A 16,697-nucleotide genomic window follows, 5' to 3' on the forward strand; every position below is an offset into this window, starting at 1 on the left:
CCTCATAATAGTAAAACTACTGTGAGATAAATTTTGTCAAATTGGCAAGAGTGCAACAGTTTTTTGACATGATCTGTGGTGATGCCAAGAGGAATTAGGCACTTCCAAATATTAATGCCCCATGGAAGGCAATTTGTTAATAAATATAAAAGTTTATAGAGGAGGGAGATCAAGAAGGTAGAGTAAGAGGATGCAAAGCTTACCTCCCCGTGAACACATCAAAAATACATCTACATGTGGAAAAATTCTCACTAAAAACAAACTGGAGACTGGCAGAAAGACTGTTATCCAACCAACACTGTAAGAAAGATCCACACGGAATTGGGTAGAAATGAAGAGAAGTGATCGGATCAGGATTTGCATCCTTAGGAGGGTACACAGAAGAGGGAGAATTACACAGGTTCAGAGATGCTCCCTGGAGAGTGAGTGGTGAGAACCACATACTGAGTGCTACACCCTGGGGTCTGACACCAATAGGACAATTCCCCTTAGCTGATATTTTGAAAAATAGTGGGATTGATAGCCGGACTATAAAAAGAAAAAGAGAAACCTAGACTCCACTTAGGAAGAGAATGCACACACTTGCTTACTCCCGAAAAAAGGCAGAAGCAGATTGAAACTGACAAGGACTCTGGCTGGTTTCCCACCACTGCATAACATACACATCAACCTGAGCAGAGCACCTGCTGCAGCCCCTCTTGCTCCCAGTGCAGCTCCACACTGAGGAGAGGGCTGCCATGCCTGAAAAGAGTATGCAGTTGTGAGGGAAAGAGGCAGCTCAGACTAAGCATAACGTCTGAACATTGCTGGTGCCTATGAAGGCAGCAGATCAGGAGTTGTCCAGGACCCTGATTGGTGCTGGGACTACCACAGCCCACACCCCAACTTATGCCAAGCACCCACTCCAGCTCCTCTTGCTCCAACACTGTTCCTCCCTGAGTGAGGGTGCCAGTGCTGGGAGTGGGGAGAGCACACACAAAAGGAATGTAACCAGATCAGACCAACCCTCAAGGCTTTTGACCCAGAAACTTGGGACCCATCCACCCACCCCCACACAAACAGTGTGGTGTTGGCTGTCAAACTGAGGAGAAGCCCTGGCTCACAACTGGCTCTTGCTATAACTCTTCTACCTCTAGTTCTACCTCCTACTCTCGTGATAGCTACCAGCAAACCATGGGGAAGAGTGACTCATGTTCAACATTGAACCTAGCTTTCCCACCAAAGACACTGGGCACAAGACTGCACAGGGATACTTCTACATAAGGACATCCCTTCAAGTTTGAGATAGGTAACTGTTTTGCTTAATTTCATAGATACAGAGAAGATTAAGCAAAATGAAAAGACAGAGGAATTTAATTCAAAGGAAAGAATATGAAAATCCTTGAAAAAAACAACTAATGAAACAAATAATGTATCAGAGTTCAAATAATTAGTAATAAGAATGCTAATCTGAATTAGAAAAATAAACATAGTGAAAATTTTAATGAGATAAAAAATATTTTTAAAAAAGAGCCAGCCAGAACTAAAGAATACAACAATTGAAATTAAAAACATACTGAGAAGAATTAACAGACTAGATGATATAGATGAATGCATATGTGATCTGGAAAATAGAATAATGGAAATCAGTAATCAGAGCTGCAAAAAGAAAGAGTTTAAGAGATCTCGTGATTTGTTCTACAAGAGTCCCAGAAGAAGAAGAACAAAGAGAGAGGCCAAAAATGTGTATATTTGATAAAATTGTGGCAGAAACCTTTCCAAACCTGAAGAAAGAAATATATCCAGGTATAAGAAGCACAAAGGATTCCAAACAAGATGAACCTAAACAGAGCTACACCAAGACATATTATAATCAAAGTGACAAAAATTAAAGATGAAAAGATAATTCTAAAGGCAGCAAGAGAAAAGCAGTTACATACAAGGGAACCCTTGTAAGACTATTGGCTGATTTCCTGCAGAAACTTTGCAGAAACTTCCTTTTGGTCTCAAAAGGAAGTGGCATGATGTATTTAAAGTGCTGAAAGGGGAAAACCTGCAACCAGGATACTCTACCCTGCAAGATTATCATTTAGAATTGAAGGAGAGAAAACTTCTTAGACAAGCAAAAACTAAAAGAGTTAATCAATACTAAACCTACCCAAAAAGAAATGCTAAAATGTCCTCTCTAAGTGAAAAGAAAAGGCTACAACAAGAAGTAAAAATCTATAGGAAAGCATAAGTCCCACTGGTAAAAGAAAATAGTAAAGGCTGTAGACCAACCACTTAAATAGTCTAGCATGAATATTAAAAGACAAAAAAAAAAGAAATGTAAAATCAACTATTAAAAAAGTGAAGGAATAAGCATAAAGATGTAAAATATGAAATTTTAAAAATACAAAGCATGGAGGAAGGGAGTAAAATTGTAGATCTTTTAGAATGCATTTGAACTAAATGACTACCAGTTTAAAACAAGTAGATACAGGTAAACATACATGAGCCTTATAGTAACCACAAATCAGAAACCTACAGTAGATACAGAAGAAAAAAAAAAAAGCATGTGAGAGAGAGAGAAAGGAACACAGGATACTACTAAAACATCAAACCACAAGGCAATAAACTAAAAATAAAGGAGTAGAAAAGAACTACAGAAACAACCAGGAAACAAGTAATAAAATGGCAATAAGTATATACCTACCAATAATCACTTTAAATGTCAATGGGCTAAATGCTCCAAACAAAAGATACAGGGCAGGTAATTGGGTTAAAAATCAAGACCCATCTGTATGCTGCCTGTAGAGACTCATTTCAGAGTTAAAAGACATATACAGATTGAAAGTGAGGGGATGAGAAAAGATATTTCATGAAAACAGCACAATAAAATGGTGGTAGCAGCACTCGTATTAGACAAAATAGACTTTAAAATAAAATCTGGAACAAAAAAAGGGGATTATATAATGATAAAGGGATCAATACAAGAAGATACAACACTTTCTAACATATATGCAATAGGAGCACCTAAATATATAAAGCAAATATTAACAGACATAAAGGGAGAAATTGACCACAATACAATAATAGTATTAACACATCAGTTACATTAATGGACAGATAATTCAGACAGAAAATCAGTAAGGAAACAGTGGTCATAAATGACACAATAGACCAGCTGGGTTTACAGGACATTTCATCTAGAAACAGCAGAATACACATTGAAAAGTTGCACTTGAAAAGTTCTCCAGAATGGATCACATGTCAGGCTACAAGACAAGTTTCAACAAATTTAACAGGATAGAAAATTATATCAAGCGTTTTTCCCAACCACAATTGTATGAAACTAGAAATCAATTATAAGAAGAAAAAATAGGAAAAACAAACGTGGAGACTAAAGAACATTCTACTTTTTAAAAAAATATGTCAATGAAAAAATCAAAGAGGTAATTGGACAATACCTTGAGGCAAATGAAAATGGAACCACAATACTCCAAAATCTATGAGATGCAGCAAAAGCAATTCTAAGAAAACAATGAAAACACAACTCAAAACCTATGGGATGCAGCCAAAGCAGTTCTAAGAGGGAAGTTTATAGCAATACAATCCTACCTCAAGAAACAAGAAAAACATCTAATAGACAACCTAACTTTACACCTAAAACAACTGGAAAAAGAACAAAAAAACCCCCAAATTAATAGAAGGAATGAAATCATAAAGATCCAAGCAGAAATAAAAAGAAATGAAAGAAACAATGCTAAAGATTAATAAAACTAAAATGTTCTTTGAGAAGATAAAATTGACAAACCTTTGGCCAGACTCACCAAGAAAAAAAGAATCACATCAAAATTAGAAATGAAAAAGGAAAGGTTACAACAGACAATGCAGAATTACAAAGGATTATAAGAAACTATTATGAACAACTATATGGCAATAAAATGGATAACCTGGAAGAAATGGACAGATGGACAGATTCTTAGAAAAGTTCAATCTTCCAAGACTGAATCAGGAAGTAATAGAAATTATCAACAACCAACTACAAGCACTGAAATTGAAGCTGTGGTCAAAAATCTCCCAAAAAAGAAAATCCCAGGACCAGATGGCTTCACAGAATTCTATCAAACATTTAGAAAAGAGTTAATGTCTACCCTTCTAAAACTGTTTCAAAAAATTTCAAAGGAAGGAACACTTCCAACTCATTCTACAAGGCCACCATCACCCTGATATCAAAACCAGACAAAGACAACACAAAAAAAGAAAACTACAGGCCAATGTCAGTGATGAACATAGATATAAAAATCCTCAACAAAATTTTGGCAAACAGAATTCAGCAACACATAAAAAAGCTCATACACCATAATCAAATCCATGGGTTTATTCCAGGGATGCAAGGATTATTCAAAATATGCAAATCAATCAATGCGATACACCACATTAACAAATTGAAGGATTAAAAACCATATGATAATAGATGCAGAAAAAGCCTTTGAAAAAACTCAGCACCCATTTATGATTAAAACTCTTCAAAAAATGGGCATAGAAGGAACCTGCCTCAACATAGTAAAGGCCATTTATGATAGTATTGTAGCAGTAGTGAAAGTCACTCAGTCGTGTCCAACTCTTGCGACCCCATGGACTGTAGCCCACCAGGTTCCTCTGTCCATGGAATTCTCCAGGCAAGAATACTGGAGTGGGTTGCTATTTCCTTCTCCAGGGGATCTTTCTGATCCAAGAATCAAATCCATGTCTCCTGCATTGCAGGCAGATTCTTTACCAACTGAGCTAGGAGAGAAGCCCTATATATGATAAGCCTATAGCAAACATTATTCTCAATGGTGGAAAACTGAAAGCATTCTCCCTAAAATCAGAAACAAGACAAGGGTGTCCACTTTCACCACTATTTTTCAACATAGTTCTGGAAGTCCTAGCTACAGCAATCAGAGAAGAAAAAGAAAAGGAATCCAGATTGGAAAAGAAGAAGTAAATCTCTCACTGTTTGCAGATGACATAGAAAACCCTAAAGATAGTATCAGAAAATACTAGAGCTAATCAGTGAATTTAGCAAAGTTGCAGGATACAAAATCAATGCACAGAAATCATTTGCATTTTTATATACTAACAATGAAAATTAGAGAAATTAAGGAAAAAATCCTATTCACCATTGCAACAAAAAGATATCTAGGAATAAACTTACCTAAGGAGAAAAAAGAACTGTACACAGAAAATTATAAGACACTAATGAAAGAAATCAAAGATGACATAAACTGATGGAGAGATATTCCATGTTCCTGGATAGGAAGAATCAACATTGTGAAAATGACTATACTACCAAACACAATCTACAGATTTAGTGCGATCCCTATCAAATTGCCAATGACATTTTTCACAGAACTAGAACAAAAAATTTCACAATTCATATGGAAACACAAAAGACCCCTAATAGCCAAAGAAGTCTTGAGAAAGAAGAATGGAGCTGGAGGAAATCAACTTTCCTGAGTTCAGATTATACTACAAAGCTACAGTCATCAAGACAGTAGGGTACTGGCACAAAAACAGAAATATAGACCAATGGAACAAGATAGAAAGCCCAGAAATAAACCCATGCACCTATGGGTACCTTATTTTTGACAAAGGAGTCAAGAACATACAATGGGGCAAAGACAGCCTCTTTAATAAATGGTGCTGGGAAAACTAGACCGCTATATGTAAAAGAATGAAATTAGAACACGTCCTAACACCATACACAAAGGTAAACTCAAAATGGATTAAAGACCTAAATGTAAACCAGAAACTAGAAAACTACTAGAGGAAAACATAGGCAGAAGACTTGATGGCATAAATCAAAGCAAGATCCTCTATGACCCACCTCCTAGAGTAATGGAAATAAAAACAAAAGTAAACAAGTGGGACCTGATTAAACGTAAAAGCTTTTGCACAGCAAAGGAAACTATAAGCAAAGTGAAAAGACAACCCTCAGAATGGGAGAAAACAATAGCAAATGAAACAACTGACAAAGGATTAATTTCCAAAATATACAAGCAGCTCATATAACTCAATGCCAGAAAAACAAACAACCCAGTCAAAAAGTGGGGGAAACACCTAAACAGACATTTCTCCAAAGAAGACAAACAGATGGCTAACAAACCCATGGAAAGATGCTTAACATCACTCATTATTAGAGAAATGCAAATCAAAACTACAATGAGATCACCTCACACCAGTCAAAATGGCCATCATCAAAAAGTCTGCAAACAATAAATGCTGGAGAGGGTGTGGAGAAAAGGGAATGCTCTTGCACTGTTGGTGGGAATGTAAATTGATACAGCCACTATGGAAGACGGTATGGAGATTCCTTAAAAAACTAGGAATAAAACCACCATATGACCCAGCAATCCCACTCCTAGGAATATACCCTCAGGAAACCAAAATTGAAAAAGACACATGTATCCCATTGTTCATTGCAGCACTACTTACAATAGCTATAACATGGAAGCAGCCTAGATGCCCATCAACAGATGAATGGATAAAGAAGTTGTAGTACATATACACAATGGAATATTGCTGCTGCTGCTAAGTCGCTTCAGTCGTGTCCGACTCTGTGCGACCCCATAGACAGCAGCCCACCAGGCTGCCCTGTCCCTGGGATTCTCCAGGCAAGAACACTGGAGTGGGTTGCCATTTCCTTCTCCAATGCATGAAAGTGAAAAGTTAAAGTGAAGTCGCTCAGTTGTGTTTGACTCTTAGCAACCTCATGGACTGCAGCCTACCAGGCTCCTCAGTCCATGGGATTTTCCAGGCAAGAGTACTGGAGTGGGGTGCCATTGCCTTCTCTGAATGGAATATTACTCAGCCATAAAAAGGAACACCTTTGAGTCAGTTCTAATGAGGTGAATGAACCTAGAACCTATTACACAGAGTGAAGTAAGTCAGAAAGAGAAAGATAAATATCGTATTCTAATGCACATATACAGAATCTAGAAAAATGGTACTGAAGAATTTCCTTACAGGGCAGCAATGGAGAAACAGAGGATAGACTTATGGACATGGGGAGAAGGGAGGAGAGGGTGAGATGTATGGAAAGAGTAACATGGAAACTTACATTACCTTATGTAAAATACATAGCCAACGGAAATTTGCTGTATGGCTCAGGAAACTCAAACCCGGGCTCTGTATCAACCTAGAGGGATGGGATGGGGAGGGAGATGGGAGGGAGGTTCAAAAGGGAGGGGATATATGTATACCTATGGCTGATTCATGTTGAGATTTGACAGAAAACAATAAAATTATGTAAAGCATTTATCCTTCAAGGGAAAAAAAATAGTTCTAAGAGCAAAGTTTATGGCAATACAGGCCTTTCTCAAGAAAAATCTCAAAATCTGGTATTTGAAACAACAAAAAGTGTCCAGAGTCAGCAGAAGGAAGGAAATTATAAAAATAAAAAAAGGAAATAAAATATAGATCAGAAATAAATAGCTATAGAAAAGACCTGTGAAACCAAAAGTTGGTTTTTCCAAAGGATAAAGAGCCAAGATTACCAAGAAGAAAAGAGAGAGGACCCAAATAAAATAAGAAATCAAAGAGGAAAAATAACACTCAATACCATAAATACAAAAAAAAAAATGAATACAATGAACAGTTATATGCCAACAATGTGGAAAATCTAGAAGAAATAGATACATTTCTAGAAACATACATGACTGAACCAGGAATAGACAATCTGAACAGACCAATGATGAAATTGAATTTGTAATTAAAATAATAAATTCCAAGTAACAAAAGTCCAGGACAAAATGGCTTCACAGGGGCGTTCTATCAAACATATGAAGAAGAGCTCATGCCTACCTTTTTCAAACTATTCAAAAAAAAATGGAAGTGGGGGGGAACACTCCCAAATTCATCCTATGAGGTCACCATTACCCTATACCAAAACCAGATAAAGACCCTACAATAAAAGAAAATTACAGGCCAGTATCCTGATTAATATAGAAGAAAATACCCTAAACAAAATATTAACATACCAAATTTGATGATATATAAAAAGAATCATACCCAATGATCAAGTAAGATTTATTCCAGGAATACAAGGATGGGTCAGTATTCACAAATAAATCAATGTGAGACATCATGTTAACAAAAGGAATGGTAAAAATCACATAATCAATAGATGCAGAATAAAAGCATTTGACAGTTTAATAGCCATTCATGATAAAAATTCTCATCAAAATTGGGACATATCTCAATCGAAGGCTGAGAAAACAGGGCAGTTTGGGGACAGGAATGAGAGTAAGATTTTTCACCATATCTTTTTATATATTTTTGTAAATGTTATAATTTCAATTCCTAAATCAAAATGTTATTAAAGAAAATGCAAAATCCTTTGTTGTACATAATCTAGACAATGAAAAGGATCTCACTGTCAAATGGTCCAAGATGTTTATTTTACAAATGAGTAAACCAAAGCCTGGAGAAGGAAATGGCAACCCACTCCAGTATTCTGGCCTGGGAAATTCCATGGACAGAGGAGCCTTCCCAACTATAGTCCATGAGGTGGCAAAGAGTCAGGCACAACAAAGAGTGGGCAAAGAGTTCTAGTGACAAAAACAATAGCAAACCAGGATCATCAAGGTTAAGAGAAAAATACCCTGGGACCAATGGGACTCAAGACCTCTTGATTTCTCAAGCTGGGGAAACCCTACTGTCTGTCTCAACTTGCCCTTCTAATCATTCCCTCATTACCCTGTTCCTCAGCCTTGGCTTCTGAGATTAAAGAGCCTACCCCACTTCACACCAGGGACCAGTCACTTCCAACAGTCGGCCTCAGGGTGTCTAGCTCTCAGCACTGGCATCCTGCTAGTCTAGACCTCCTGTCTCCTGATTCCTTTGCCTAGCATTCTGGTATCAATTACCTGCTGCTGGCCCCCACTTCCTCCTTTGGGAAGACCCATAGCTACTCTGTCCTTAGGCTTTCTGATCTCAGTACCTCCAGACTGTTTGCATGTATGCTCTCTAGACTCTGACCTTGGGAAAGGTCAGTTCTTTGTTGACCATTTAGCATGGTTTCACCAGATGAGCCCCACTTTTTGTACAAAGGATAAGAATGAAACACTAATTCAGTGACCTAGTGAAGTATCACTAACAAGCTAGAAGATGATACACCCTTTACCACTTTCAAGACACTCAAATGGCAGAATTGATAGGCTCTTTTCAGCCATTCAGAGCATCTGTTCACTTTGTGAAAATGTGTACAGAAAAAGAAAATGTGTACATATTGTATAGACAGCTGTACACATGTGCAGTTTTCACACTTTTCTTTATATATGTTACACTGGAATAAAATGTTTTTCTAAAAAAACATTTTCCACAAGTTTTTGGTACAAGTCCTATTTGGAACTTTATGTCCTTTTAATGTCATAACATTGTTTATGCTTCTCTGTCACAGTCTTCTCAGAGGCAAATTTTTATTGTTTTATCACTTATGCTGCCAGCAGAATGTCTTGTTTGCAAATGTTGATTGGATTGAACATAAAAATTTCTGCATAGGTCCCTTAAAAAATATGCTGTTCTATGAATGCCAAGTTGACCTAGAGCCATACCATTCTGCGCCCAATAAGCAGTAGGACACATTGAGTTGAATCAGAATTCAAGTGAATCAGGTATCATTTCCTCCATGAAGACCCTTGGCCTAAACTTGTGACTGTAGGAGAGAGAAGAAGGGATTATATATAAAGCAACAGAAGAACAGAATGAGTTTTCTCCATACTTACATCTCTGATATTAGCTTGAAGTACAGAGGTGATGAATGTTGGTAAGAATGACGTCAGGACAAAAAAATGCCAGTAATCACTGAAGTAAAAGATGAGAATGCTCCAAAGTGGTAGTGATTTGATCATAGCTTTAGTGGGAAGAGACCAGCCTGGTGGAGAACCCTGGAAGAAAGTACATGTCAATATCAGATATGTATCTGAAGATCAAAGCTCTGCTCTACTGAAGTCTTCACCACTGAGACATCCAGACAGACATGGGGAAATGGCAGAGGAGTTCCCCAGTGTACCTCTTGAGCCAGTGAACAGACGATATATTCCTTCTCTTTAGTGCTAATAAATGGATGACTCACAGGGTCATCATAAATGACAGCAAACCAGAGAAAAGAACAGACACAGCCAATTCCACCTTTAAAAGGAAAAAAAAAAAAAAAGGTTCTACTTAGCACAGAATTGGACTTCTATCAGTTTGATTCTGCCTTGAGATGATTCCTGTGGTTAGCATAATGGCCCCATACTCCCCTCCTTCCTGCACGTATCCCTTACATAGGCTTATCATAGATTGAGGGTACTTCCTTACCACTTGACTTTTGTCTTGGCCATGTAACTTGCTTTTACCAGTGGCATGGGGCAATTCAGAGGCTAGGCTTTAAGAAGCACTGCATTTTTTCACTTGTCCTCTTGTGCCTTAGCCATTGGCATGGGAAGAACATGCTCCAGCTCGTCCACTCTCTAACGCAGATGAGAGACACAGAGAGCAGACCTGCCGAGCTGTCCCACAAAACTAAGAGACTAAGTGCTGGTTGTTTAAAATCCCTGAGTTTGGGGAGGTTTTGAAATGCACCAGTAGTAAGGCTGTACATTGCTGCTAAAAGTTATTAGTGTGTTCGACCCATGTGCTTGAAAATGCCCTCACTGTTGAAGTTACCAGTCGGCATCCCCCCTGCTAGTCACGCTTCACGAAGTTTATGTTTTATTAAATCTTTTCTTGTTTCTCTCTAACACCTAATGGTTAGCAGCAGTATATACAGTATATATGCAGCTGATTGCCCAGGTAATTTCTGGATATAGAATGAAATTAATCCTCAGCAAAGAAATTGTTTAATATATACATTATTACAGTGTTGGACAACTCAACTTTATTAGTATTGAGTGGAAACATTCATTCCCTTTTTAGAATCTTCTTCTCTTCACTTGTTAGCTTGTTGTTTATACAGTCCTTCCCAAATATAGAACAGCCACCATATACCAGGCATTTTGCTACATGTTGAGAATATGAGTATAAAGACATGATCATGTCATCAAGGAACTTAAAAGCAAGAGGGGAGGGGAGTGAGAGAGATGAAAATTAGCACTGTTGCACGTTGAGGATGGAGGATGTTAACATTGATTCAGTAATATTTAGTGAGTTCTTATTTTGTGTATATTATTTACCTTTTCCCAAAACCAGTAGCACAGTAAGCCTCTCTCATTCCCTGAAAATTTTGTAACCTGCCCTTCTGAAAGTTTCCATGACAGAGTCTTTGAAGGCTGATATGCTATAGTATAGTAAACAATCTTCATACACTTTTATTCTCAGCAGAATTACTGACCTGATGTTATAAGAATCCTGGATCTAAGACTATTATACTCTAATGAAAACACCAATGAGACCAGTAAGTTCCACTGGAATCAGGCAGTTTGCAGATGGGATTCCGGAGAATGTTTCAAAAATCAAACAAACACAAAGATTAGCTGAAAGCTTTTGGGAAGATTTCACACAGAGCTGGGTAAAGGCAAACTTGTATGGTAGAATGTCACCTCTGGAACACTGTGATCTTCAGAAACTTTCCCAACATCTCTATATGATTGTTCATTCCTGAGCCTCACATGATCTGCTCTGTCCTGCAGCCTCTACTGATTGACTCTCTACTCCAATCAGTATTTTACCTAAGATGACATCATATTGGGTTTCCCAGGTGGCAGAGATAAAGAATCTGCCTGCCAATGCAGGAGACACGGAGTTTAACCCCTGTCGGGCAGATCCCCTAGAGAAGGAAATGACAACCCACTCTTGTATTCTTGCCTGGGAAATCCCATGGATAGAGGAGCCTGGCAGGCTACAGTCCATGGGGTCATAAAGAGTCTGACACACCTGAGGATGCACGAAGGTCAAATTCCCATAATTTTCTGGTTGTAATAATAGAAATTTAAAAGAATGTATTGAATACATTTTTGTTGTTTAGTTGCTAAGTCGTGTTCGACTCTTTTGCAACTCCATGGACTGTAGCCCACCGGGCTCCTCTGTCCATGGAATTTCCCAAGCAGGAATACTGGAATGGGTTGCCATTTTCTTCTCCAGGGGATCTTCCTGATCCAAGGATTGAACCCATGTCTCCTGCATTGGCAGGCAGATTCTTTACCACTGAACAACTGAGGAAGCATTAAATAAACAGCATAACTAAAAATATAATCTCACTAAGATTACATATGCAGCATTTTATGAAAGAAATCCCTCTGAGGTCCTTTGTGGGTTCAATTTAGAAGCAGGAAGGAACATTATGATGCCTTTAAACTCATCAGGTTATTCTAGCTCTACACTCAGGATATTAAAACTTAAATGTCACTTGCAAGATTCACCACATGATTAGCTCTGAACATTATCTACTAGGATTTGGTTAACCATAGATGACCTACATCACAGAAATGTCCAGCAGTCTCAGTCATAAAACAAAATTCTGAGATTTGAAAAGCACAAACTCACCAAAGATATAGAAGACACAAGGCCATCCTATAGTCTGGCAGAGGTAACCGCCGACAAGGAAGATGATGAAGCAGCCCAGCACTGACCCTAAATAGAAGATGTGAGGATGTTCTGGGTGAGAAGGTCAGACTCGAGACTCTATGTGCTTCCTATAGACCAATGTCAATACAAAGCTAAGCTATAACCCAGGCTACCTAAGTTAGATTCTGCTCCTTCACTCAGTAGCTGTGTGATTCTGGAAAAGTCATCAGTCTGTTTGTGTCTCTTATTCCCTTATGTGTGAAATGGAAAATAATTATATGTTACTGAGTTGCAAAATTGCTTTGAGACTAAAATGAAATTAAAAGCACTTGCAAGAATGTTTGGTGCCCAGGAAGCATTTGGTTATGATCAAGAAAGATAGGATAGTTTAGGTTAGCTTCCTGTAAAGCAGGGAGACAGAGTACTTAGGGTGTAAGGTTTGGCTTCTTTTGATAGGCTGTGGCAGAGTACACTTGGACAGAGCATAGTGAAAGTTGCTAAAAAGTCATGTCCAACTCTGTCCAGTCCACCCAATGCTGTGTAGGTGTCTGACTCTTTGCAACCCCATGGACTATACAGTCCATGGAATTCTCTAGGCCAGAATACCAGAGTGTGTAGCCTTTCCCTTCTTCAGGGGATCTTCCCAACCCAGGGATCGAACCCAGGTCTCCCACATTGCAGGCAGATTCTTTACCAGCTTAGCCACAAGAGACAGAGTATACAAGGTGATAATTACGGTATCAATTACCTGCTACAGCAATGGTGATGAGTTGACTCCTTTCTTGTGGTGGAGCCCATCTAGCCCAGATTGAATACTGACTTGTTAATAACACAACCTGAAACAAAAAGTTAATTCTTGGCTATCTGAGGTCATTTTAGAACCTAATTCTATGTGTACTTAGAAAAGGTCCTGGTACCTGAACTATGCCTTGGATGACCCGTAGGACAATGAGCACAGTCACTCCAGTATCAGCTGCTAGTGGAGTGAAGAGGGCCAGGACTGAGGTAATAAACATGCAGGTACCAGACAAATACCTGGTTCCAAATACTTCAGCCATATAGCTACTGGGAATTGGAGCCAAGAATGAGCCGTAGTTGAGTGAGCTGAGGATGACCCCCTGAATTTCAGGACTCCAGTCATACACAGCAGCCTAGATGACAAAGAGAAACTCACTGTTTGACTGGAGACTCAACAGTTTTTATCATGAGGACTTAAGATACAAGAAAATGATTGGCAGTTCTCTTTCCTTTTACCTCTCTCCAATTCCTCAATCTACCAATTTTATCAGTAAAACCTATGCCCAATATACTGTTTCCCTTACTCACTTTCCCCAGCTACACAATTAAGTGAGAACCTGTAAAGAAAGAAAACTTACAAAGAAGAAGGCATTACAGGCAAGGTAATAAAAAAACATGTGAAGAAAGAGAAAATAGACATAAATCTGTAGAACTTACTTTTTGGTGATTTTCATCATTGTAGGGGAAGAATTTACTTCCACTAAATGCTAAAGATCTGTTCCTTTCATTCTAACTATAATCCTTAGGTACACTTATAGACACTAGTATAAAATCTCAGATGCATATTATGCTTTTGTATAATACGGTTCTTTGAACATAGTATATCTTAGCACATAACTCTTTAGGTCAAAACATTTGAGTCAAAGAAAGGATCCATAGTTTCATTAAACTTACCACTGCCTTAGATTCGTTCAGAGTTTCATTCCAGTTGTCCTGGGAGTCAACGGGTGGCCTCTCTGTGGAGGCATTGGGTGAACTGGGCAGAGCTGTGTTGTTCACCATAACTGGCAAGGCAATGCTCATGTTCATTTGTTGGGTGGAAATCGAAAGATTACACAGATGCAGGATAAGGGCTAGCCCATGTCGAACTGAACAAAAGCCTGAGACAAGAGGTACAGAAAGTCTTACAAAAGGGTGCTTTGTCCCACCCTTCCTAAGTCTGGATGTGGAAGAAGATTGCAGTCCATCTGTGAAGCAGAAATGCAGAGAGAGCAGAAGTGACTCTGTCGGTGTTCAGCAAACACCTGTACCCCTTGGAGTACGGGGGTGGGGAGTGGATAACTCCATCAGAACCATTATTTAAGCAGAGACTTGAAGAATATATGGAATTGGCCAGAGCAAACAAAAGAAAGAGTTTCCTAGTCAGTGTCCTGGCATGTGCTGATGAGAGCAGAAATAGAAAGAAGTAGACTTAGGGAAAGAATTAGCTGAAAGTTGTGATTGATTGGATATGGATAGTAAGAGAGAATTTGTTGGAAATGATTCCCAAGTGCCCCACTTGGACAGCTGTGATGGCTTTCAGTACCAAATGTAACCAGGAACATGGTAGATTAATATGTCCGGGGGCTGAGAAGAAATGAGATTTGAAAGGAAGGTTAGTTAGACCATAGATGTATTTAAACATTATCTTGGTACTATAATCCAGGCTTGCACATAATTTGCCGGTGATCCATGAGAACTCTGAGGTTATCCCTGGGGTTGAGTCCAGATACATTAGTTTGACAACAGCTGATAGAATTGATTCACTATCCCTGGAGAGAAATCCCAGAGGCATGATGTGTGATCACTGTCCTTGGGGCAGGTGGATGCCCCATTTCCTGGCTCCTGCAAGGGAGCAAACAGTTGGGGTGGCCAGCACTGTCCCCAGTTGTGTAGCAATACTCTTGTTAGGTTCCAGGAATTGACAGATCCCCACCTTTGGTTTAACTCTGGCAGCATTTAGTTGAAACTCTCCCCTCCCCCATCCACAAAATTTATACTAGAATTTTGATCAATATCATATTGATATGGCAGATTAAGAGGGATTGCTGTATTTATAGTATTGCCTTCTCTTAGCCCACAGCAGAGATGGCTCCCCATGTATTCAAGCTCTTTTCTTTGTGCTAAGGTAGAATTTTATAATTAATCTTTAGTTAAGTCACAAGCTTTTTTAAAATACTTTTCTGTAGTTTCTTAACTGAGTCATTTTCCCCTGTCATTTTCACCCTTTCCCACTTAGATTTAGACAAGAAAATCAAACACATACAGAGGTTATGTACAAAAAAATGGGAAAAAATAGATGATTGTTTTTGCCATTTTATTCTCTTGCATAATTTTATTCACTGGCAGTTTCTAAACACCGGTAAATAGGAATGGTGAAAATGGGCAGTCATGCAGTACCTGAATCTACTATTAGGAATACTTCTTACTTTACTTATTAGGTATGTTGCTAGGTGGTGGTGGGAATTATGCTTTTATTGTATTAAGCTATCCTATTTTTATTTTTATGAGAATGTAATGTTTGATCAACTGTATTTTAATCATAGAGCCAGACTCCTGGATCTGCTTTCTTTACAGCTGTGTGTTCTTGGGCAAGTCTCTGAACTCTTGTGGCTTCAATTATTTCACCTGTAAATTAAGGTTAACAATAGAGACTCAAGGTGCTGTGATGAGATTTTAAAGTTTATATAAGTTCCTTATTGAAGAAAAAAATGGCAACCCACTCCAGTATTCTTGCCTGGGAAATTCCATGGATAGAAGTGCCTGGTGAGCTACAATCCATGGGGTCACAAGAGTCGGGCATGACTTAGCTACTAAACAAAAACAGCAACAGCAATATAAATTCATTATAGCTATTAGTATTCAAGTGGCCATATATTCTTAGAATGACCTCTTCTTAATAGGCTGTTTTAATGAAAACACATGATTTATTTTGTGACTATTTTAGCTGGAGTTTTACATTAGCATATATAACTGAGCTTAATTTGTAGTTTATGAATGCGTGTGTATGTGATTTTTTGCCATGCTAGCTTTGTAAAGAAAGGAAGTTTTAAGCTTTCCATCTCAATCTGTGATCTGAAGTATTTTAAATACATAGTCATTTTCTATTTTCTTAATATTTTTTTTTATTACAGAACAGTTTCAGACAGAGTTATTGAGCTCCTGTAGACCTCATTGGAGAAGGAAATGGCAACCCACTCCAGTGTTCTTGCCTGGAGAATCCCAGGGACAAGGGAGCCCAGTGGGCTGCCATCTCTGGGGTCACACAGAGTCAGACACGACTGAAGTGACGCAGCAGCACAGCAGCAGACCTCACACCATTTCCCCTATTATTAACATCTTAAATTGGTATGGCACAGTTGTCACAATTAATGAACCTACATTAATTAGTATTATTAGCTAAAGCCTATTCTTCATTCAGAGTTCTT

General features: G+C 38.4%; 2 protein-coding genes across 13 annotated transcripts in view; one reads left to right on the forward strand and one right to left on the reverse strand.

Moving 5' to 3' along the window:
* Positions 1–16,697, forward strand: part of SLC17A1 (solute carrier family 17 member 1) — a 240,792-nt gene that overhangs the window by 57,901 nt on the left and 166,194 nt on the right. The window lies entirely within an intron of this gene.
* The window catches only part of SLC17A4 (solute carrier family 17 member 4), a 36,369-nt gene that overhangs the window by 6,049 nt on the left and 13,623 nt on the right, over positions 1–16,697 (reverse strand). For all 3 annotated transcript variants that reach the window (XM_002697561.6, XM_005223810.5, XM_015459989.3), the window contains 6 exons: positions 14,185–14,390; positions 13,410–13,643; positions 13,241–13,328; positions 12,472–12,558; positions 10,019–10,137; positions 9,732–9,893 (listed from right to left, as the gene is read on the reverse strand). In XM_002697561.6, the coding sequence (XP_002697607.2) occupies positions 9,732–9,893; positions 10,019–10,137; positions 12,472–12,558; positions 13,241–13,328; positions 13,410–13,643; positions 14,185–14,319 (825 nt within the window). In that variant the 5' untranslated portion in view covers positions 14,320–14,390. The remainder of the gene's footprint in view (positions 1–9,731; positions 9,894–10,018; positions 10,138–12,471; positions 12,559–13,240; positions 13,329–13,409; positions 13,644–14,184; positions 14,391–16,697) is intronic.

This window comes from Bos taurus, chromosome 23 (assembly GCF_002263795.3).
Source record: "Bos taurus isolate L1 Dominette 01449 registration number 42190680 breed Hereford chromosome 23, ARS-UCD2.0, whole genome shotgun sequence".
Taxonomy (NCBI): Eukaryota; Metazoa; Chordata; class Mammalia; order Artiodactyla; family Bovidae; genus Bos; species Bos taurus.